We start from the raw sequence: 23,890 nt of genomic DNA, 5'->3' as shown, positions 1-23,890 counted from the left end.
TAAAGTGAGGAAAAGAATGAAGATAGGATGGTTGAAAAAAGGTTCGTAAAACCCTTGGCACAGTACCTGGCACCATTACTCATAGCCATAGAGTTACTTTCTCAGGGTCACTGATGAGCAGTGTGGATACACCATCCTCCTTCTTTTAAGCAAAATTCACTGAATACCCATGTGGGGATGTGGAATAAGCCAGGTTGGGGCAGGGAAGCGTAATCAGATGTCTATTTTGGAAGGATCACCAGGGCAGCTTATTGGGAAGGTGGATTTGATTGAGAGAGGCTGGAGGCAGAGGGACCACTTAGGCTACTGTAAGAGTCCTAGCAAGGGACGAGGGGGCCTGAACAAGGGCAGTGCCAGTACTTGTGTGGGACCCTGCATGATACTCAGTGCTGGGAGGAGAGGGAGAGAGACACTGCCATAGAACTACACACCACACACAGTTCACACACAAGTATGATCATTGCCAGATACTGGTGTGCACAGCCTTCTACACAACATAAATACAGAGGACGAACTTACCTCGTACAAAATGGCAAGCACATACTCTGATTAGAACAGGTGTCAACAACAGCCCCTGTCTGCCGCGGCACAGCCAACCTGGACCATTTGACATCTCACCAGTTGGGCACGAAGCATCCCTTGGTCTCAGTTCTCAGAGTAACCCAGTTCAGCCCAAAAAAAAAAATCCTGAATAACGAATTATTTCTAGCACAGTTCAGTGTTTTGTTTTGTTTTCTTTCACTGTCTAGACGTTGCCTAAGAAAAAGCTTAGAGGAAGAAAGCGTAAGATATAGGCGGCCTGTAAAGGAAAAAAGAGGCAGAAGTTTTAGCTTAGCTGTTTCCTGTGCTGATTTAGAAATCGGCTATGAATAGGAGAACTAATCAGAAAAACATTTGTAATTTGTCTCTTGGAAGAGAGTCATGCAGACAGCAAGATTTCTTAAAAAAAAAAAAAAGAAAAGATTTCTTGCAAATGTAGTGTTGGGAAGAGACGTTCAAACAGTCAGGAAATGTGTATGAAGACCTATGATGTGTGGGCCTTCTCTGAGGCAGGCCCCGTGCTGGGCACTGGGACACTCAGTCTCTGCTGCCGGGGAACTCGCATTCCAGGTACAGGTTCTGCTTGCTCTGACCATCCTCTGCTTGAGCACCATCGTGTACTAGTGCCCTCAAATATCTGGTCACTTGTCTGTTCGCCGTATCAGATGGTGAGTTCAGATGGGATCCACTAAATTATAGGCTGTAAGACCTTGTGTACTCACTGTAAGCCTTAGTCTTCTCTCTGTACAATGGGTATCATGATGCAATAGTATAAGGGAAAATAATAATAGAAAAAATAAACAATTAGAGCACAGTAAAGAGACCCTGTCCCTCGAGAGACAAGGGCATCCAGGCCGGGCCAGGTATCTGGCCCAAAGCCTGAGGAGCCCAGGATGAAAGCCTTTGTATCTTTCTGGACGTCCCACAGCCCACCCTTTGCGCTCAGCATCCGTGCCCAAGCCATCATCAGATCTCACCTGGCCTCTGCCCGCCTTCTTCCTGGTTGTTCCATATCTACTTTGTCCCCCAAATGTATCCTATCTGATCTCTAACAGAAGCCAGAGGGACCTCCTCAAAATATGAATTGAAACATGTCACTGTCCTACAGAAAACCCTTCAAATGGCTTCCTTCAGTGTTGAGCCCTTCTTTTCCAAAGGCCCTCAGCCCTCTCTCCATTGCATTTCACACTGTGTCCTCTCCACCACAGTCTCCTCGGTTAAGCCCCACCGGCCTTTCAGTACCTTGAACTTTACACGCTCATCCGTGACACAGGGCCTTTGCACATTCTCTTCTCTATCAACATGCCCATCCCTCCTCTCTTTGCTCTGCTAAGTCCTACTTATTCTTCAGATCTTAGCTCAGGTATCACTTCTTCACGGAATTCTTCTGACCATTATAATTTGGTCAGAACCCCATTATTCACTCCGAGAGCACAAGGCATGTCTTCTCCTTAGTTCTCATCACTACCGTGATCTGAGAGCCTTTGCATGACTGTCTGCTGGCTGCCTGATCTCCTCACCAGAATAGGTGTCCTGCAACAACAGAGCTAGGGCTCTCTTGCACTTCTGTGTCCCCAGACCTGGCTTATGGCTGCTGCTCAGTAGACAGGACTGAATGTTGGAATGCATGGACTCCCTGCAAGGCCCCAAAGGGGTTGAGCCATGGGTCTCTCCCTTCTGGCTTTCCCCCCAAAATAGAGAGCACCCAGAAAGGATGGATGGAGGAAGTCTGAATCAGGATGACTCTAGGAACAGTGATAGTTGATCAAGGAAGACATTCTGAGCCTGAAGGAAGCGGGTGGAGAGATGGGACACAGGAGGGAGAGAGGAGGACAGTCATATACCCCTCAGGAGCCACATCTGAGAAGGCAGGATTCCAGGCAGCAAGGAGAACAATGAAAGGGATTAGACTGCATCATAGGGAGCAGAAGGTGCTGTCCGTGTCCCATCCACACCCCACGGCTCCGCCGCCTCCTTGTGCAGTAACTCCTGCTGGCACCCAGGCCCGGGACTAGGGTGAGGCAGGCGACGCACCCAGCATTCCAGGGTCTGCACAGGCTCAGCTGTTGACCCTGCACCTGCCTGACCCTGAGAGCAAGCGCCTCCTTAAAGTGTGTGCCCTGGGGCCTCACTGGTTCCCCCCAGTCCTGCCCTGTCTGCATCTTTTTGCCTGAGGACCTTCTCCAAAGCTGGGGCAGGGTGCTCTGCCCAGGCACAAAGCTGTCTCTCCCTAGACCATGAAATAGCCCAGCTGCTCTTCCTCGCCTTCACTGGGTTGTGTGTTCCACACCTTTCTCCAGAGCTTCCATGGGGAGTGGGCTGCCTTCTCTTGGCTGTCTCACTCCCCTCCCCCTTTCCTCTTGGTGTCCTCTTCTCTTCCTATGTGAACTGCTTGCACTGGAATCCTCATCTTGTATCTACTTCCGGGGAAACCCAAACAGAGGCAGAGGAAATTCAGACACCTAATGATACCGTCTTGGTGGGTTTAAAGAAACCTGAATCTCCTTTCTAATGTACGGGTCAGTAATTCTGCAGCGAATTGTGGCTGGACCGGGTAACCAGTGCATCCAAGAGCAGTGCAAGGCATAAAGGGGAACCAAGAAAGAAAAAAAACGGTCCTGGAATTGAAATGAAGAAAGGAGCAGAGAAACAGCCCCGAGGATTGGAAAGTGTTCCTGCCCTTGTACGTTTCCCTCCCGGAGGCAAAGTCGTGGGCACTGGCTTGATAAATAGAAATATTCTTGGTGCAAAAAGAAAAGCGGGTGTGATTAGCATCTTAAGGAACCCAGGGCACTAGGAGGCTGGAGTGGAGGACAAAGGCCCAGGCCAGGGAGAACAGAGAAGATGAAAGGGGAGGAGAAGGAGGGAGGGCACAGTCTGCCAATGAAACAATGAAAGAGAAACCTTGCCTAAATAAACCCTTTCTTCCAAACGGTTCTGTTCAGAATTTAGCAGGAGAGACAGTGGGGTTTCCAGGGAGTAGAAAAGAAAGGAAGTGAAAGGAAATGAATGGGGAGAACAGAACAAAAAGTTCTTTACTCTTAAGTAGCCCTGGGGTATGTATGGTGGACAAGGGGAAATTTCAAGAATACCAAGCGTTGCCCATGTGGAAGTTGCAGAGGGTGCTTCCTTGACTGGAAGGAAATTACACAGAGGAGAGGAAGTGATCTCAGGGGTGCAGATTTTATCAAATGAGGCTTCCCTTCTGGCATCTGTTGGGGTCCCAGCAGGAGGAAATAGATGGGACCTTCAAATAGTGTGATTTGAGGATAATTTAATCAAGTGACTTTTTTCTTTAATGAAAATGTGAGCTAGCTGTGGGAGACTACAGGGAATAGTGTGGCACCCTGGGGCTAAATGCCATGCCTAGGCTGCAGAGGATTCAGTAAGAAGAGGTTCCCAGGACCCAGAGAAAGAGGACCTGGTCAGAGGTGTGACCGTTAGTGGCCTTGCAGCCAGCCCATGGTGACCCCAAAAAAGGGAGCTGAAGGAATAAGTACCTCGATAGCACTCCCCACTTAATCCAGTCTTCTGCCAGTGCTTTCCAGTGGCTGAACCCAGCCAGAGCCAGAGGACAAGGGACTCTGTAGACAGAGTCCAGTGGTTCTCAAAGTGTGGTCCCTGGAGCAGCAACACCTGAGAACTTGCTAGAAATGCTCATTTTGGGGTCCCATCTAGACCTGTCAAAGCAGACATTCTGGGGATGGCATCCAGCAAGCTCTGTTCTAAACAGCCCACCAGTGACACTGATACACTCTCAGGTTTACGAACTTCTCATCTTTTATTTCTTTTTCTTTTTATTAAAGGAAAGTTGATTTACAATGTTACATAAGTTTCAGGTGTACAGCATAGTGATTCAGTAATTTTTTTGGATTATACTCCATTTAAAGTTATTATAAAATACTGGCTATATTCTCTGTGCTGTACAATATGTCCTTGTATCTTATTTATTTTATACATAGTAGTTTGTACCTCTTAATCCCCTACCCCTATCTTGTCCCTCCCCCTTCCCTCTCCCCACTGGTAACCACTAGTTTGTTCTCTATGCAAGTCTGTTTCTGTTTTGTTATAATCATTTGTCTTATTTTTTAGATTCCTCAGTGATAATATATAGTATTTGCCTTTCTCTGACTTATTTCACTAAGCATGATACCCTCCAGGTCCATCCATGCTATTGAAAATGGCAAAATTTCATTCTTTTTTACAGCTGAATAATATTCCCTGGTGTATATATACCACATCTTCTTTATCCATTCATCTCTTGACAGACACTTGGGTTGCTTTCATATCTTGGTTATTGTAAATAATGCTGCTATGAACATTGGGGTGTGTATATCTTTTCAAATTACTGTTTTCATTTTCTTTGGATAAATGCCCAGGAGTGGAATTGCTGGATCATCTGGTAGTTCTATTTTAGTTTTTTGGGGAACCTCCATACTGTTTTTCCACAGTGGCTGCACCAATTTATATTCCCACCAACAGGGTACAAGGGTTCCCTTTCTCCACATCCTTGCCAATATTTGTTGTTTGTGGTCTTTTTGATGATAGCCATTCTTACAGGTATGAGGTGATATTACACTGTGGTTTTGATTGGCATTTCCCTGATGATTAGCAAGGTTGAGCGTACAAACCTCTGATCTTATCCACAGGGATCAGCTTCCAGTTTAGAGAGGCAGGTGCGGAAGGCTGAAGGGCAAACAAGAGACCCAGGACATTTTCATTTTCTGAGACTTCTAACCCCCTAATTGAAGACAAGCCACTGGGCTCAGGTGCATTGGAGAACTGGGCATGGGGTTCAGCAGACCCAGGTGCTAGTCTCAGTTCTGCCCTTTACCTCATGCATGACCTTCAACAAGGCCACTTCGTCTCTCTGACACTCAGGTTCACACCTTTCAGTGCAAAGAGTGCAAATTAAGATGAATAAATATTGACTCTGAACCTGGTTGTATAGCCTTTTAAACCTAGATGACACTAAGTCTAGTCTCTTTGAGTTCACAGGCAAGGAGCAATGGTCCAGAGATGTAGAGCCCTGCCCACGGTCACACAGAGTCTGTAGGACAGCCAGGACCAGAGCTCCGGGCTCTTGCTGCCCGGATGCCACGAGCTCCCTACTGAGGAGTCCCTCTGCATCTAGACGTATCTGTGCTCTTGGGGGAGCGTGCGCTGAGGACTCTGACCTCAGAGCAGGAGATCAGGATGAACTCTTCAGAGAGGCTGTTTTCACTTCCAGGGAGGAACTCAGATTCAGATCAAGCTCAGGGGCTTCTTCTCAGAGCTGTTTCTCTGCTGATTTCTGGGGAGGCCGTACTGGATGTCAAAATGGGTGCCTTGTTCACTGTTCCCAGCTCCCCCTTCTCCTTGGCCGTCTCCGAGGGTGGCTCCTGCCTGGGCCTTACAGAGCGATCCTGGTGCAGAAACCTTCAGTGGCCTTGTTTGTCAGAGGACTTGTTCCGGTCACTGGAGCCCTCTCTGCCTGCTTGCCAGGACTGCTGAGAAATGTCCCCAGGAGCGGCTCTCAATCTGTGACGGATGGGGGTGCGGGTGTAAGTTCCCCAGGTCCCTCCCCGCTGAGGCGGAATAACTTGGAGGTGTGTATTCACACTCTCTCCTGGAGTAGCAGGAGAAAGTAAGAAAGTAAGCCCCAGCTTGATGACACAGTCCTCACCGGTTTCCTTCCTTTCTGCCTCTTACTTCCCATTCCCCTTCCGGTGTTTCCCGGGATCATCTCCCAAAGCAAGTCCTTGCACTTCAGTCCTTGTCTCAGTTTCTGCTTCGGAAGGAATCCGGATCAGAAACCTTCCTCTCTTTCTTCAGAAAGTCCCCTTAGCAGGGTGTGGGCTGGACATCCTGCTTAGGATGAATCCACAAATTCATCAGCTGGGCCACTGTCCCCCTAACTTCTCTCGGTGCTCTGCGCCTCTACACTTAAGTCCCCTCTGTGGCCCCAAAACTTTCATCTGTTGGAGCAGCTCCTCACGGGGCCCTGCAGAATGGAGCAGCCCATCCTCAGTCAGCAGGGAACTGGCAGCACAAGGAGACGCACAGAATGTCGGGCTGTTTCTCTGTCATCCCCAGGCCACCTGCTACCTTGGTAACGGTAATTCAATCAAGATTGAATGAGGAGACCTTTAGCTTCAGTGGGGTACCTGGGCAGTCTCGGCAGGATTACCTGCATCCTCGCTCTCCACTCGTGCAACACGATGACCTTAACATTTCCAGTACTTCTAGGAAATGATTTTTCAGCTCCACAATTCATTGTAATGAGTCAGATCTCTTTTCTCTGAAAAACTGCACCTTTTCTTTACCTTCCTCAGTGCCCAGAAGACAGGAGGAAAGCACATCCTGTATCCAAATGATATTGTCTTCCCCGCCCCACCTCTCTGAAGTGATTCTCTAAGTGGATGTGACTTGAGAAGACTGACTTAATGGGTTACCTCTGATGATGGAGGAGGGAGGAGGAACTGTGGTTTGCTTTGAGAGTTAGACCTGTGCATGGGAGGACACTGAATCCTCTCGCATGGCCAGGGATGGGGGGTGGGACACACAGTGGGATGGGACACAGTGTCAGAGTCAGAACCGGCATGGAGGGGTGTAGCGGCAGTGCGTCTTGGGGTTCCCAGAGAGGTAGGGACCCCACTACTCTACAAGGAAGCTGTCAGCCTTACACCTTCTAAGTTGTTAAACTGCTTGGAGCCTTGATTTTCTCAGCCACAAAATGGGTTATGATGAGAATCAAATGGCACGGCATCCATAGGCTTCCAGAATGGTGCCTGCAGCATCTCATGCACTCCGCAAAGATAAATTTCTGTTCCTTACACCCAGCACAGGTGAGTCTCTAGTCTCACGGCCTAATTCCAGTAAAAACCTTTGGTCTTTCCCAAGACAAATTGAATAGCCGAGGCACCCCCTGTGCTAAATAACTGAACATCAGATGGTCTGTACATTGAAACCTGAGTGTGCATCAGAATCTCCTGGAGGGCTTGTTAAAATACAGATTGCTGGGCTCCACCCCAGAGTTTCAGATTCAGTGGGTCTGGGCTGGGACTCCAGTATCTGCATTTCTAACAAGTTCCCAGATGTCATTGATGCTATTGGCCAAGGAACTATATTTTGAAAACCACTGGTCTAGAATTACAATAAAACTGAATTTACACATTTGTATTGATTTCTTACAATACACCAGGTGCCTTCATATCTAACTGCTTTTCATCCTTGCAACAAGTCTGCAAAGATGGAGAGGATTTTGATGTTGTCGTTGGGTAAACTGAGGCTCGGGAAGGTACATCATCTGCTCCGGGTGATAGAGTTAGTGACAGACCTCAGGTCTGCTTTCAGAGCCTTCCCAAGCCCTCCCTCTCTCGTGCCGAAGGCAATGATTGGCTGCCAGTCTTGGGTCTGCAGGTGGGGTGAGGGGTCAGCTATGAGGCGAGGAAGAATTTGAGCACAGGATCCAGGCACACTATGCCAGCCTTGTGTAGAGGAAAGAGCCTGGGTCCCAAGCCAGGTTACCTAAAATCAATTGTATGGCTAAAAGCAAGGGACCGGCTCCTTTCTGGTTCTCAGCCTTTCAGACACAAATACGAATTCATATATTGAACAGATAATTATTGAGCACTTACTATGTGCCATACACTGTAGAGGAGTTCAGTAAATAGGGCGCCCGTTCTTAAATAGGGCGCGAAGGAGAGCCATGGGTTAGTCAGATCGTCGCAGAAATAAAACTGCTCTAAGAGCTCTGAAGACAAGTACAGGGAGCTATTAGAGCCTGGGGTGGAGAGATCATAGAAGGCTTCCTGAGGGAAGAAGATTGAGCTGAAGAATGAGATGTTGCCAGCCTTATGGGGTTGAGGGCGTTCCTTTCATGTGCAAAGGCCCTGTGGTCAGAGCAGACATGATGCATTTGAGCAACAGAAAGAAGGGCATGGTTTTCAGTCATATGTGGGGAGGGGGGCATGAGGCTGGACTTGGGAAATAGGTCCCAAACCAGATCATGCAGGGCATTGTGGGGTCTGGTCAGGCTTTGTTCTCTGTCAGTGATGTCTTGCAACTGATTCATACCAGCTTGCAAGAGATGATGGTTAAATTTTTCAGGAATTTTGTGAGCCAGTTGATACCACGTTGGAAATCAGTCATGGTGGGAGTATTTATATCACAGAAATCAGATGTTACAGATCAGGGCCATTTCTTCCTCCAGAGAGCTCTTTGTTAAACTTTTACAACCTACCACTGTGCTTTGTTCGAAAACTACAAGGAACAGATTGATTCTAGAGGGGCAATGTTTCTGTTCCCCTTGAGTTGAGTTCCAGGGAGCTCTTTGGGTCTCCGTGTCTTTGCAGTTATGCCTTCTCTCTACCAGTGGCCACTGGTTCTCTCCTCCTCCGTGCAAGCCAGTGCTGGCCCACCTCCCACCTCAGCTGAGAGCCGGGTGAAGCCAGGCTCCTGCACCTCCTCTTACCTCACCGTTGAGGAGTTTGTTTCTCCTCTATGTGACTTCTTCACTCGTCTTGAATATCAAACAAGGAATACCAGATTAGCTGTTTCTCAAGCTTGCAAAATGTAGATAGAGCATAATGAACTTTCTGGGCTGCTTGTAAATTACTTGTATAAACTCCTTTACATCGCCCACTGCCCCATCTTTCTCCATGTGCATGTGGATAAACACAGTTTTTTTATCCTTCTAATTATATAATGTTAGAAGGAGAAGGGGACACAGAATAATATTAGCGTCTCCCAGAAGGAATAAATAAACCATGAAGGCAGTCCTACTCCTTGCAATGCCTTTCTGGTGGACCTGTAGCTGAATTCTGCCCTTTCATGAATATACACAGTAACTCTTTGCCTCTGTAGAAAGATGGGTTTACATTTTGTACAGAAGGGCAAATGGGAAGCACTGAGTTTCTAACCGTCTCCTCCATCAGCTCACTGCCTGCCTCACATCCAGCCCAGAATCACCATTTATTAAGCACCTGCTGCATACCAGGCACTGTGCTCACACTTTTTTTAAGAGCAGTTTTAGTTTCGGAAAAATTGAGCGGAATGTCCAGAGAGTTCCTGTTTACTCCTACCTCCCATCCCCCTTCAGTTTCCCCTGTTATTAACATGTCGCATCAGTGTGATACGTTTGTTACAATTGGTGAACCAATATTGATCCTTTTTTTAATAAGATAGCATCTCATTTTTTTATTGAAGTTTAGTTGATGTACAGTATTGTATGTTACAAGTGTACAGTATAATGATTCACAGTGTTTAGAGGTTATACTCCATTTATGGTTATTATAAAATATTGGTTATTTTCCCTGTGTTGTGCATTATATCCTTGTAGCTTATTTTATACATGACAGTTTGTACCGCTTAATCCCTTACCCCTATAATGACTCTCCCCTTTCCCTTTACCCACTGATAACCACTAGTTTGTTCTCTGTATCTGTGAGTCTGCTTCCTTTTTGTTATAATCACTAGTTTGTTGTATTTTTTAGATTCCACATATGAGTGATATCATACAGTATTTGTCTTTCTCTGTCTGACTTATTTCACTTAGCATAATACCTTCCAAGTCCATCTATGTTGTTGCAAGTGGCAAATTTTCATTCTTTTTTATGGCTGAGTAATATTCCATCACATATATATACACCACATCTTCTTTTTTTTTTTTTTTTTAGTGTTTAGTTTTTTTTCCTCAACATTTTTATTGTAGTATAATTGCTTTACAATGGTGTGTTACTTTCTGCTTTATAACAAAGTGAATCAGTTACACGTATACATATATCCCCATATCTCTTCCCTCTTGCATCTCCCTTCCTCCCACCCTCCCTATCCCACCCTTCTAGCTGGTCACAAAGCACCGAGCTGATCTCCCTGTGCTTTGCGATCCATTATTACTAGCTAAAGTCCATAGTTTACCTTCGAGTCCACTCTGTGTTGTGCAGTTCTGTAGGATTTAAAAAATGTACAGTGACACATATCCGCAATTACAGTATTTATTATACAGAAGTTTCACTGCCCTAAAAGTTCCCTGTGCTCTACCTAATCATCCCTCCCCCCAAGTCCCTGGCAATCACGGATCTTCTTACTGCCTCCATAGTTCTGCCTTCTCCAAAATGTCATAGAGTTGGAATCATACACTATGAAGCCTTTCAGGCTGGGTTTTTTCACTTAGCAGTATGCGTTTATGTTTCCTCCATGTCCTTTCCTGGTTTGGGAACTCATTTCTGTATATTACCAAAGACATGGATGTACCATGACTTGTTTGTCCATTCACCTATTGAAGGACATCTTGGTTTTTCTTAAGTTTTGGCAATTATGAGTAAACCTGCTATAAACATACATGGGCAGATTTTTGTGTGGATGTAAGTTTCAGCTCATCTGGGTAAATACCGGACAGTAATTGCTGGATCATATGATAAGAGTGTGTTTAGTTTTGGAAGAAATTTCCAAACTGTCTTCCAAAGTGGCTCTACCATTTTGCTTTCCCATCAGCAATAAGTGAGAATTCCTGTTGCTCTGCATCCTCGCCAGCATTTGGTGTTGTCAGGGTTCTGGATTTTGGCCATTCTGGTAGGTGAGTAGAGGTATCTTTTTGTTGTTTTAATTTGTAGTTCCTAATGACGTATGATACTGAACATCTTTTCATATGCTTATTTGCCATCCATATATCTTTATTCGTGAGGTGTCCGTTCAGATCATTTGCCCATTCTTTAATTGGGTTGTTTACTTATTGTTGAGTTTTAAGAGGTCTTTGTATACTTGTGGATCCAACTCCTTTATCGGGTAGTCTTTTTCAAACGTTTCCTCCCAATCTGTGGCTCATCTTTTCATTCTCTTAACGTCCTCACACTTTTCATGCCTGCATTTTCTCATTTAATCCTCCCAACATTCTGTGAGCTATATAGTATTGAGCCATATAGCATTTTCCTAAGAAAACCAAGGCTTAGAGAGATCAACTGACTTGCTAAGTGATGGAGCTAAGATCTGAACCCAGATCTGATCCAGAGCTTCAGACCTCCCATCACCACGTCTGCTGTCCTACAGGTTAGCCCATGTGGGAGTAAATCGTAAATCTTGATCATTTTGTACTAAAGTACCCTTTCACAGTCTCAGAAGATAGTCTCTGTTGGGATGCTCTGCAGAGCCCGGCATGGTGACTTGCATCTAAGTACCTGGATAGGGCATAGAAAGCCCTCTTCAATCTAACCCCCACCTACCTCCTCCCACTGCTAATTGCCTCCCATTCCATGTTCACAAGACAAGAAACTGTTTGCAGGTCGCCAGTGTGCTTTTCCAGGACCTCTGCTCTCTTGCTGTTCTCTCTGACGGAAAGACCCTTCCTCATTGTCCGTTGGTCAAGGCTTACTTTCAATTCCTCATTCACATATCACTTCGCAAAGCCCTCTAGTCCCCTCCCCACTTTCTAGACCTTGAAATTTCACTTCTCTGTACAGTCTGTCTCCCCCACTACATTGACAAACTCCCTGAGCACTTGGAAAATACTTTCCAAGTCCCTTCAACAAGCCTGTGTGTAGTAGGTGCTCAGTGAATTTGTTCTTAATAAATGAATAAAGGTGATAGTGACAAACGCCATCATCTTGTGGTTAGAGGCACCTCTCATCTTTAAGAATATTTAACTAAAAGAAATAAGTTTGTTTCTTTTTCTTGTTAATCATATTTGCTTTCAGACTTTCAATTTCGTTTTATATTAATGAAAATTCCCTTTCAACGTTTTACACCAGAATATCTGTTTCCAGTGCTTTAGACTTCAAGGGCAGGCATAATTCAATAAATAAAGGAGATTTTTTGAATCGATGAGTCATTAGTGAGACCAATGAGTGAAAACACATTACACATTTTTCACTTTTTTGAGCCTTACAGTTTTGGTAACCGCTGGTAACAAGGCTTAACAGTCTGAGCTCAGAGTCAGCTTCTGGGTCTTGTCTGAACCCCTGCTGGGTGGATGTGCCCCAGGACGTCCCACTGCAGGAGCTGGGAACCAGACACTTGCACAGACTGCAGTACCTGCGAGATGCTAGAAGTCCAGGGACAGCACATCGTGTGAACGGAGCAGGGATTCAGGGTCAGACAGTCCTAAGATAGAATCCCAGCCACTTGTAGGCTGTGTAATGTTGGAAACTTGCTTAATCTCTCTGAGCCCCAGTTTCTTCATCTGTGAAATGGGAAGAATAAAAATACTACATCATTAGTATAATAATCTGTGGAGCAATTTGGAGGAATAAATGATTGAGTGAGATAATGTATGTGAAGCCTCTGGTATCTACCATCAACTCCATAAAGATTAGCTTCCAACTCCTTCCCCACTTCACACCCCACTCCGCCACCCACCGAAAGGGATCACTTAGACCTCCCCCCCACTCCCTCTGGTTGATTCCACGGAATCTCTTCCCCACGCTGAGTGAGAAACATGGCATCCAGTGTAGCTCAGTGTCTAGCACAGTGCCTGCCGCATGGCAGATGCTCACTTAACTCTTTTTGAATTGATTAATTAGTGAATGAATGAATGGAGGTGGGGCGGTGTCCTGTCCAGCCCCGGCCTGCTCGTCCACGCTTGGTCCCATTCCTTGCCTTCTCCCGCTCAACTGCCCATCGTAGGGATCTGGCCCTTGCGGGTTGCATTTCTCAGCGTCTCTTGTCGGCTGGCTGCTGCTTGGCCAATGACGTGCACTGGTGGGAGATTGGAAGGTGGGAGAAAGGAAGAAGCCGGGGTATTTCTCCCTCTCTGTCCCAATCAGAGGCATCTTCTTGAACAGTGAGGGAGTCTCCTCTTTTTCTCCAGCTCCCACCAGAGAGGCCCACTGCAGCTCCAGCTTCCACAGGTGGCCCCCACCCCTGGGCTCTGGTGCCCTGGCTTCCTCCCTCTGTCCCACCGACCCTGGGGAGGCAGTGTCTCCTTGTTGATGTTTATCTCTGAGTTACTTCTCCCTCCTCCCTGTAGCCTCTCAGCCCTTCCATCACCCAGGTAACCACTTCTCTGTCATTAATTCCCTCTGCTGTGCACCCTCGAGGTACTTTCTACTATCCTGCTTAGACCCCTCTGGGGAATCAGGAGTGTCTGAGCTCAGAGTTAAGAGAACCCCACTCTTCCAAGCTCCACCATCCACTGGCCGTGTGGCCAGTCAATCCTTGGGAGCCTCAGTTTCCTCATTTGTAACAAAGGTTAACAGCATCCATCTTACTTCTCTCCCAGGGTCACTGTGAGAGTCCAATGAGATAACGCATTCATATACTCACCAAGTACTTACTGAGTACCTGTCACAGGTGCATGCGGAGGCTGGAACAAGGAGCAAACACCTAATGTCCCTGTTCATGGGGGTTCCAGTTAGTAGTAACAGGTGGCCTTGTAAACTGCCAAGTTCTGGAAAAAGCTAATGGGATTTGGTGACCCGACTTCCTTGATCCCCAGAAACCCTTGGGGGTGCCCAGAGTTCTCCAGTCCACTTATGGGGAGCCCTAGCCCTGACCTAGAGTAAGGTGGCCCGGCCAGTGGATGCAGCAACACGCGGTGATACGTGCATAGTGATGGGGACAGAAAGCTGAGTCCCTCCCCCCACCAGACCCAGCCCAGGTGTTCTGTTTGCGTGTCCTCTAGCATATCGGAGCTCACTTTAATGGACTGTAAAGAATTAGCCTGATTCTTCTGCTGTAATGGGTTTTTCTTTTAATCATTTTAATTTGGTGTTATTTGAAGTAAGCGTGCCATTGACTATAGCCTGCAAATCTTGTTTGTGCCTAGATCGTTTTTGAAATGGTATTCTCTGTAACACAATTTTTAGTTATTGATGACCTCTTTTAATCTAATGATTTAGTCGGCTTCACTTGAATGATAATATTGATAACAATATGTGGCCGACGGTCTATTTGCAGCAATATTCCAAGAGGCAAAAGGCAAGCATTTGTGCACTTGTGGAAAATAGGTAAATGTGCCAGTTTTAAGCAAGCATGAAAATGGGGCATATTAATTTGGATCTAACAGTTCTCGCTTCCTGAGTGTTTTCATATGGTCTTTCCTGTGTTGTCCTCTGGAGAAGGCATCTCCGTCCCCATTTTAATGACAAAATCACTAAGATTTAAAGAAGCAGGTCACTCTCCCCTGTAGGTAATGACAAAACCAGAATCAGAAGGGCAGGTGAAAAAAAAGAGAAGAAGCATACACAAGCCCTTTTTTTAGGCACCGTAATCTCCCTAAGCCTCAATTTCCTCATCCGTAAATGGGGATAATAACTGAGGGTGATGCTAGGGGTTAAATGAGAGCGTGTCTGTCAGTAGCATGGTGCCTGGTACATGATGATTAGTAAATGGTGGCTCTAAAGCAGAGCAGAGCTCACCCGAAGCCTTCTCATCACCCATCCCCTTGTTTTCTGCTCTCTCTCTGCAGATGACCATTCTCGAGTGAGGCTGCTGGTGCTGGATGGAGACCCACACTCCGACTACATCAACGCCAACTACATTGATGTGAGGCTCTCCATGGGGCTGGGCAGCTGGGTTCTGGGGTTGGCTATAGTGGGCTCAAGATCTGTGGCTGTGTCCCCAGCCGCTCCCCCAGACAGTGGCCCTCCTAGAACAGGTCCAGAGGGTCTGGCTCCTCCTGTAACTAGTGTAACCCGAGCTGATTAGCCATCTAAAGCTGCATCCACTTTCAGGCTGGCTGGAGTCGCCTGCTCTGTGGGAACCCAGGATCGCCAGTCTTGTTCATTCACCCATTCATTCTTCTGTATGTATGTCCGTTTACCCATTCATTCATTTATTTGAAGGTACAGCCATTTATGCAACAAAAATTTCAGAATACCTACTGTATGTTGGATGCTATAGGAACCATAAAGCTAAAAATGCCATGGTCTCTACCCTCTAAAACCTTAGCAGGAAGATAAGCTGTGCACATCAATGATTCCAGGGCAAACTAGAAAGTGGTGAGTGTCATGAGTTCAGATAAAATGCTACAGGGATTCAGAGGTGGGAGGGAAAAAGTCACTCTTCTATCAGGAATGCGAAGTGTGATGTGAACCGAAACATCAAGCACAGGTAGAATTTAAAATCAAAGAGGGGGAAGATGGGCCTCTGCCAAAGAAAAGCACAAGCTGAGATGTAGCAGAGGGTAAGTAGCAGCTCAGTTCGAGGGGAGCAGAGACTCTATAATGGGAATAGTGGAAAATAAGGTTGGAGCTAGATCACTGATGCTTTGTGATCAAACGTTGGAAGTCAGACTTTATTTTGTAGGCAAGAGAAAGCTCTGGAAAGTTTTTGATCAAGGAGGTGACCGGTTCAGAGCTGAGCTTTGGGATGATTTATCTATTACCCAGGGTAAGATCGATGAGAGGGAAGAGGGTCTGGGAATAAGACCCCCAATTAGGAAAGGGGGCTGCTTCAGTGTTCCAGAGAATATGGAGGAAGGAACTAAATACAACAGGAGCCAAGATGGGCATACACGGAAGTAAGAGAGTTTGTAAAAGGGAAGCATGGTCACTGGGACCAGAGAGACATCCCAGAATGACCGATGCAGGCCAGGCTTCTGAGGACCTCAGCTAGGAGTCCAAGAACCTTGACGAAAGGCTCAGAGATCCACCCTGGTGCCTCTGACTCCCAAGTGTTTTTATAGACAAGCTATAAGGCACTGTGGCGTGCTTTAGAATTCCCCATTGTGTATTGAGCCTTGTGTTAGGCATTTGCCTGTTTGCCCTCAGATCTATTCCTTGCCCTTCCCTGTTCTGCTTTGTGTTGCTGGTATGCGTGTGTGTCTGTGCGCATGTTTGTGTGTGCATGTGCATATGTGCATGTGTGTGCACGTGCGTATGTGCGTTTGTGTGCACGTGCATGTTTCTATGTGTGTGCATGTTTGCGTGTGTGCATTGCGTGCTTTTGTGTGCGTGTGCATGTTTGTGTGTGCGTATGTTCGTGTGTGTGCGTGTGTATGTGCGTGTGCGTCTGTGTGTGCATGTTTGTGTGCATGTGCGTGTGTGTGGTGTGTGTGCGTGTGTGCATGTGCGTCTGTGTGTGCGTGTGTGTGTGCACGTGTCTGTGTGTGCGTGTGTGTGCGTGTGTTTGTGTGTGTGTATGGTGTGTGTATGGGTGTGTGTGCCTGTGCATCTGTGTGTGTGTGTGTGTGTGTGTGTGTGTGTGTGTGTGTGCAGGGAGGAGAGCGAGCTGACGCTTTAAGGAAGGTGCGATGGGAGATTGGCAGGTGATGGGAAGGGAGACGCCATCGTATTTATCTGCCTCTCTTGTCCCCTGGGGTGGCAGCTCCAGCAGCGGCTGCATCAAGCAGGGCCACCAGAGTGATCCAGCCTCGACAAGTTGGCCCCAGCTCCTGGGCTCTGGCGACTTCTCTGTCTCCCGTTATCTGCTGGTTCTAGGGGTGACCACATCCTCTTGCCATTGCTGATCTCTGGGTGGCCTCACTGTTCCGTTTTGCAACTTAGCTCCTCCATCACCTGTATAACCAGCTCCCTGTACTGAATTCCCTCTGTCTGAAACACCTGGAATGGTTCTCCGCCTGGACTCTGGTTAACAAGAAAATTCACAAGGAGATGGCCAGTTCTGAGCAGCCTGTCTCCAACCTGGAGAAAGCACTCAGCATTCACCCATCATGCCTTCAGCCTTTCCCTCATGCATCTAGTATTCATTTCTCACATACAGCAGATCCTCCACTGTGTGCCAGAAACACAGACCTTAAAAGGGACTCAAGTCTGGTGAGGGAGTCAGATAAGAAAAGAGACCCTCGAAGAGCAGGGGCCATGGGAACGTAAAGGAAAATCAAAGCCTCAAGGTGGGAGTGGCGTGGTCAGTGAAGCCTTCCTGGAGGAGGTGACACAGTGCTGCTTTAGCCAATGAGTGAGAGTCAGCCGATGGTAGTTAGGCAAGAAGGACCGATGGTGGCTTAAGAATTATTGATCACCTCTAGTGTACCAACATTGCCTTAACTAGTATCACAACTCACAAAGTAAATGCCATTACTACCCATTTCCAGATGAGTGAACTGGGGCTCTCAAGGTTATGAAACTTCTCCAGGATGTGAGGGAGGGGACAGCAGGAGTCTGCATCGGCGGTGCCTCCCCAGCCATGCCCTGCTGGCTTTAATAACGACGGTAATGCAATGACAACAGCCCAGGGCTCTAAATGAGTCACTCTTGGGCCCTGTGAGGTGTGGTTTAAATGAATCTGTTTATTGAGACCTCCCACTAGCCCTCTAGGATAGGTGACCACCCCCATTTTCCAGAGAGGGAAGCTGAGGTTTAAAGAGATTGCACAGCTTGAGTGTGGGCATCTGCTCTGTGGCAGAAGCAGGCTAGAAACCAGACCCGAATGACTCCCAGGCCAGGGCTGTTGGTCCTGTCCCTCCTCACCCACTCGAAAGACACCACCTTTCACGCAGTACACAGTGGGGACTCGAGCAGCGCATGCGGAACCAAACTGAGTTGGTTCCTTCCATTTCTCCTCGACTTTGACTCTGGCTGAGTGGATGGGGCAGCCCTGACAGCCATGCCCACGAGGGGTCTGCTGGCCCAAGTTGCCATATCTGGCATTCATTGCCTGAGTGCTAACCTCCGGCAAAAGGCATTTTCCTGGATAGACAATCCAAAGTTGAGGGAGGATGTGACTGCGGTCAGAGCCAAGATGCACTTTGGTATTTTATAGGCAACAAAGGAAATTGCTTTAAATGCAAGTGAATCTCTGCAACACCAGCACTAATAACAGCACCCATTTCTACCAGGTTCTTATCACAGTGCATTCTGAGAGCCTTTAAGGATAAGAGGCCAGGGGTGGAGGTTAAGAGGCTTGCTCAAGGCCACACAGCTAGAATCCAGTTCTCTGCCCACCTTCTCCCTCTCTCTAGGAAGTAGATTGTGCAGACAGGCCAAAGTCTCTGCTAGATGCTGTCTTAATAAGTGATACTGGACTCTGTGCTGTGGTTAGAGTCAAGGGCTCACGAGACCAAAGTCGTGACATGAATTCAGTCCTTACAGAGGCCACAGTGAATCCAGGCCTTTCTGCTCACTAGCCTTACGGTCTTAGGCAGATTATTTACCCATTCTGATGTCTGTAAAATGGGATGATGCCAACCCGAAAGAATGTGACAACTGATGTGAAGTGTCTATCTGTCAGGGTCCCACTGGGAGACAGAGGGTCACTCAAAGGGAATTTAATAACGGTAGGAACAAGATTAAAGGAAACTAAAGGGGGAGGCAAAGTGGCAGGAGTTCAGTATCCCCAGGCTAGAACCAACAGGAAGCTCTCAAGCTCCTGAGAGCAGGGAGAGTAGCTGTAAGCAGGGGGCTGCCTGATTGGAGCTGTAGCCTTTGATGGAAAGTCAAGGCCAAGCCATGGTGACCTGATAGGGAGAGACCCAAAAGAACCTACACCCCAACCTCCCAATGGCCTCTGAGCTCCTGCTTCTGCTCCGCATTGACCAAACCCAGCTAGCAGCTGGAGGGTATGGAAGACCGTGGTGTCCTCCATACAGGCCAACCTCCCAGGACACGAGCAGAGCAGGGAAGGGAATAGAGAGTCAATGGAGGGACAGAGAAGACACTAAGCATGAGCTCCTTTTAGCACAGCGTGAGCAGTACAGGGTGGAGGGGAGGGGGATCACATCAGTTGTGACCCCCTGTACACTCCAGCAAAGTCAAAATTCCCAGGGTCTCTATGGGGATTCCTGGCAGACACACCCTAGGTAGCTGTCTAGGGCTCACCCCTTGGTCCTGGTTTCCACCCAGCCAAAATCCTCCCTGTACTCCAGAGGGCTAACTGCCCATGCTAGAATCATTTATCCACAATTGGATCTTGACGAGTCATTAAAACAACTCCATTTGGATAATGAGCTAGATGGGGCCAGCCCTGTAAGGCCTCCAGAGGCCGTGGTTCTCCTCCTGTCTGAACCATACCTCCGGCACATTTGTTTGCACACCCGAGAATGTATTGGCCACTTGAATCTGTTATAAATTACCAGTCTGGAAATAAATATCGTCTCTGGGTCCCCAATAAGTAGCAGATGCATGGGCGCGGAGTGAGATAAATGCATGTTGGATGCAAACCTCTTTCCCATTGCTCACAGGCAGCTGGAGGCAGGCCCAGTACCGGTTTGCAGTCCATGTGCGTGCTGTGTAGGTGGGACTTAAGTGAACTCAAAGTTCTTTTAAGGTTAGGAAGTTTTCTGTACCAGCTCTTGGGAAATCCCCAGAGCAGCCCCAAGTGAGCAGTACGTTTCCTCTCGTCTCCATTGCTGAAGAGTCAGGTGGTTAGAATGCTTTCTCTTGGGGACTGCGTGGGTTCCTGGAGGCCAGAGAGGGTCTCTTGACTTGGATGCCACGTGTGGACAGGAACGCAGCATGCATGCATTCATTCTCTATGCATTTATCGGGGCTGACTGCCCAGGCAGACTTCTCCATGCTGGGGACACAGCCATGAGCAAGCCCATTACAGCCCTGCCCTGCTGGAGCTCTCATTCGACTGGGAAAACAGATGATAAGCATGTGAATAAACAAAGACTTTGGTGGTGAGTGCCCTGAAGAGAAGTAAACCAGAGAAAGCAAAAAGAACCAAGGATGTCAGGGTGGGCAGGTAAGGGCTGACTGTGGAGGTGACTGCCATCCCAGCAGAAGCCTGGATGGAAGGGGAGAGCAAACCACTCGGTTATGTGGGGATAGGCACAGCAGGCGTGGGTAGGGGCCAGTGCTAAGGCTTATAGGTGGAAACATGATGGCTGCTTCTGAAGAAGAGCAAGACAGCCAGTGAGCCGTGGGGAGGGTGGTAGGAAAACTGAGAATATTGCTGAAGGGATGAAATGGGAATAACAGGGATGTTGAGACGCCCAAACTAGGCTTAAGGGGCCAGTTCAACTGCCATGACCTCAGAGAACACTTCTCTGGCCTCCTGGCACATCTTGCTCTTGGTGGCCCTTATCCCAGTTTGTTGATGTCTACAAGCTGCTCAGAATCTGAGCCCACATCCGTCAGGTCCACTTTTGTACTTCCAGTGCCTTGTACAGAGTAGTAGATCCTCAGTTAATACCTGTCAATTGAATATTGAAGGACTGAGTGAGCAAACGAATGAACAAAATAGTGAAACCAAGTCGTCTGACTCCCACAGTTGAAATGTGAATTTCTTGCTCAGAATTTCATCCCATTGACTTTGAAGTGTGTTAGAATCTTCCAAATCCCATGCATTTTGTCTTTTGCCTTTTGTCTGCCAATTAAGGCCTTAAGGGAATGCCCCAACCTCACCTCAGAGACATATTCATGCATGTATGCCACCGACCAGTCTCTGCTGAAAACTATACCCAGCTCTGGGTGGCCTGTCCCATGGCCCAGAAGGAGAAAATATTAAAAAAAAAAAAAAAAAAAAAACTTGTTGCAACATACATTGTAAGGGTGTTAACTGGGCATCTACCAAGCCCTGCAGGGCTTAGGAGGAAGGAGGGCTCATTTGAAGTGCAGTGTGGGAAGCTGGGGCAAAGGGAACATGGAAGGGCCCGGAGAGGGACAACTGGAAATGAGGCTGGAGATGAGGATGGAGACAGGGGATTAGTCCCAAGCTAAGGCATGTGGACATCATTGTACAGGCAACGGGAGCCACTGCAGGCTTTTAAGTGGGGAAACAACATAATCAGATGTACGCTGGGGAGTTCATTCTGGCAGGAAGCAGATGGACTCTGGGACTGGACTGGAGGCAGGGAGGCCAGCATGAGGCTATTGTCTTGGCCCAGATCAGGGAGGATGAAGGCTGTAAGAAGGAATGATGTGGGGATGACAGAAGAGGATGGACTTGAGAAACCGCATCTTTCCACGCTGTAGGGTACTATTTTCTATTCCCAAGCCTACTCAAGAAGACTCCCGTAGTCTAATTCTTCCTGTGAGCCTGGGAATCACTGTCCATCTTAACTCAAAGGAACAGAGAGCTCTTTGTGCCTCTCATCTTCCTTCCTACCCCTCACGGCTCAGAGAAGGGCTCAGTTACTACATTTATAGGCAGAGCAGGAAAGCAAAGGGGAGGGAAGGGCTTCCCATCTCAGGATCTCCGTGATGGCCAAAACAGACTTTTTAATCATGGTAGGCACTCAGTGAATGCTTTCCAGATACATAACAAAATAATAATAATAGCAAAGACATATATGTTAAATCCTAGACTAGTGCCTGATACATAATAACTGTCATATATTAACTCACAACCCTAACAGCAAGGCTGTAATATAAATGCTGTTATCCCCATTTAACAGCAAAAATTAATAGAAGCACAAGGAGGTTAAGTAACCTGCCCCAGACCACACAGCCTAAAAGGGACAGAGCCAGGATTCACACCCAGGCAGTTTAAATTCAGAGTCCATGCATAAAACTACCATGCTATGCTGCCTTTCTTATTTTTTTTAATTTATTTTGTTGAAACGTAGTTGATTTACAATGTTGTGTTAATTTCTGCTGAACAGCACAGTGATTCAGTTATATATATACATTCTTTGTCATATTCTTTTCCATTATAGTTTATCACAGGATATTGAATATAGTTCCCTGTGCTATACACTAGGACTTTGTTGTTTCTATATATACTAGTTTGCATCTGGTAATCCCAAATTCCCAATCCATCCCTCCCCACCCCCTCTCCCCCTTGGCAACCACAAGTCTGTCCTCTATGTCTGTGAGTCTGTTTCTGTTTCATAAATAAGTTCATTTGTGTCATATTTTAGATTCCACATGTAAGTGATATCATATGGTATTTGTCTCTCTCTTTCTGACTTACTTCACTCAGTATGATAATCTCTAGGTCCATCCATGTCACTGCAAATGGCATTATTTCATTCTTTTTATGGCCAAGTAGTATTCCATTGTATATATGTACCACATCTTCTTTATCCATTCATCTGTCAGTGGACATTTAGGTTGTTTCCATGTCTTGGCTATTCTGAATAGTGCTGCTATGAACATAGGGCTGCGTGTATCTCTTTGAATTATAATTTTGTCCAGATATATGCCCAAGAGTGGGATTGCTGCATCATATGGCAACTCTAGTTTTTTTGAGGGACCTCCATACTGTTTTCCACAGTGGCTGCACCAATTTACATTCCCACTGACAGTGTAGGAGGGTTCCCTCTTGTCCACACCCTCGCCAGCATGTTATTTGGAGACTTTTGAATGATGGCTATTCTGACCAGCATGAGGTGGTACCCCATTGTGGTTTTGATGTGCATTTCTCTAATAACTATATGCTGCCTTTCTGGTTGGTCTCTCAACAGCTTGTTTATTGGGCATTTGCTCTGAGATTCACACGGTGCTAGGCTCCACAGAAAATTTTTTTAAACTTAGGAGGCAGTGTGTGTCCTCAAGAAGCTGACAACCCCACTAAGAAGACAGGACCACGCAAACAGAGAGTTTAGGTGGGGCTGTTGATTCCTGGTGGTTAATCCAACAGTTGTGGCCATGACACTGGCCTTGGGTTGTTATTGACAGTCACCCCAGGTGTTACTAGAGTATGCCAGGTAATTCTTACAAAGTACCTACTAAATATTTATGGAGCAGGTGGAAGTCTGAGGTAGAGAGATGTACAGGGGACTTAGAAATGAATCTTTGAATCAGAAAGTAGATCCAGAACTTCTGAGACACCATCATGTCTGTTTCTCCACGAACCATGCCGATGACTTTTCTATTTGATTTCCTAAAGAAGAGGGTCTTGAGGCAGCTCATCCTCCTCAGCAGAACACAAAGACTCATCAGCAACGTTTAAGACAAAAATAGGCGTTCATTAGACTTTCGGACTGTTTTCCCTGAGATTGTTAACTATAAAAGAAAGTGGAGTTTCAGGACTTTCCAACACCCTCTCCACCAACAGGCTCCATAATTGGCATATATATATTTTTTTGATTTATCCTTTCATTCGTGTATTTACTCATTCAATAAATACTAATCACGTTCAATGTTATGTACTAAGTGCAGATCTGTCTCCAAAACTTGAACTTCTACCCAATATGATATACTTCCTCTCTGTAGCAAAAAAGGGGACCCTCCATGTAGGACATGCCCAGACAAAAGAGAAGGTTGTCCTCAACCGTTCCCCAATGATTAGGATTATGGGGCACCAGAGTAACCACACATCAGAGCCCAGCAGGGCCTACTGAAGACTCTGAAATGTACAGGGAAATCAGAAACTGATCTCTGAATCTGAAAGTGGCTGTATCAGTCTCTAGGGCACACCTACCTGGGGTTCCCCACCCCCCCAAATGAAAGGAACTTCAGTTCCAAGCCCAGCCATGTAGCACGGAGAGGCAGTGTGACATCTTTTCCTAATTGTTACTGATGCGAGGAGCCAGCAAGGTGATTGTTTTCTTCTTTCAGGTGCCTTACGGGGCCTTGCACAGTGTTCT

At 46.8% G+C, this 23,890-nt stretch overlaps 1 protein-coding gene and 1 long non-coding RNA gene across 14 annotated transcripts in view; one reads left to right on the top strand and one right to left on the bottom strand.

Annotated features, from left to right (window-relative positions):
* LOC137207852 (uncharacterized) overlaps positions 1-706 on the bottom strand; it is a 28,274-nt gene extending 27,568 nt beyond the window's left edge. Inside the window, exon 1 of the long non-coding RNA XR_010935332.1 lies at positions 520-706. This is a non-coding gene — a long non-coding RNA (uncharacterized lncRNA). The remainder of the gene's footprint in view (positions 1-519) is intronic.
* PTPRT (protein tyrosine phosphatase receptor type T) overlaps positions 1-23,890 on the top strand; it is a 1,092,462-nt gene that overhangs the window by 1,016,948 nt on the left and 51,624 nt on the right. For all 13 annotated transcript variants that reach the window (XM_067708176.1, XM_067708171.1, XM_067708175.1 and 10 more), the window contains one exon: positions 14,924-15,000. In XM_067708176.1, the coding sequence (XP_067564277.1) occupies positions 14,924-15,000 (77 nt within the window). The remainder of the gene's footprint in view (positions 1-14,923; positions 15,001-23,890) is intronic.

The sequence above is a fragment of the Pseudorca crassidens genome, chromosome 15, assembly GCF_039906515.1.
Source record: "Pseudorca crassidens isolate mPseCra1 chromosome 15, mPseCra1.hap1, whole genome shotgun sequence".
NCBI classification, from domain to species: domain Eukaryota; kingdom Metazoa; phylum Chordata; class Mammalia; order Artiodactyla; family Delphinidae; genus Pseudorca; species Pseudorca crassidens.
Note: the sequence above shows the minus strand (reverse complement) of the source record. Positions and strands in the feature narration are given on the sequence as shown.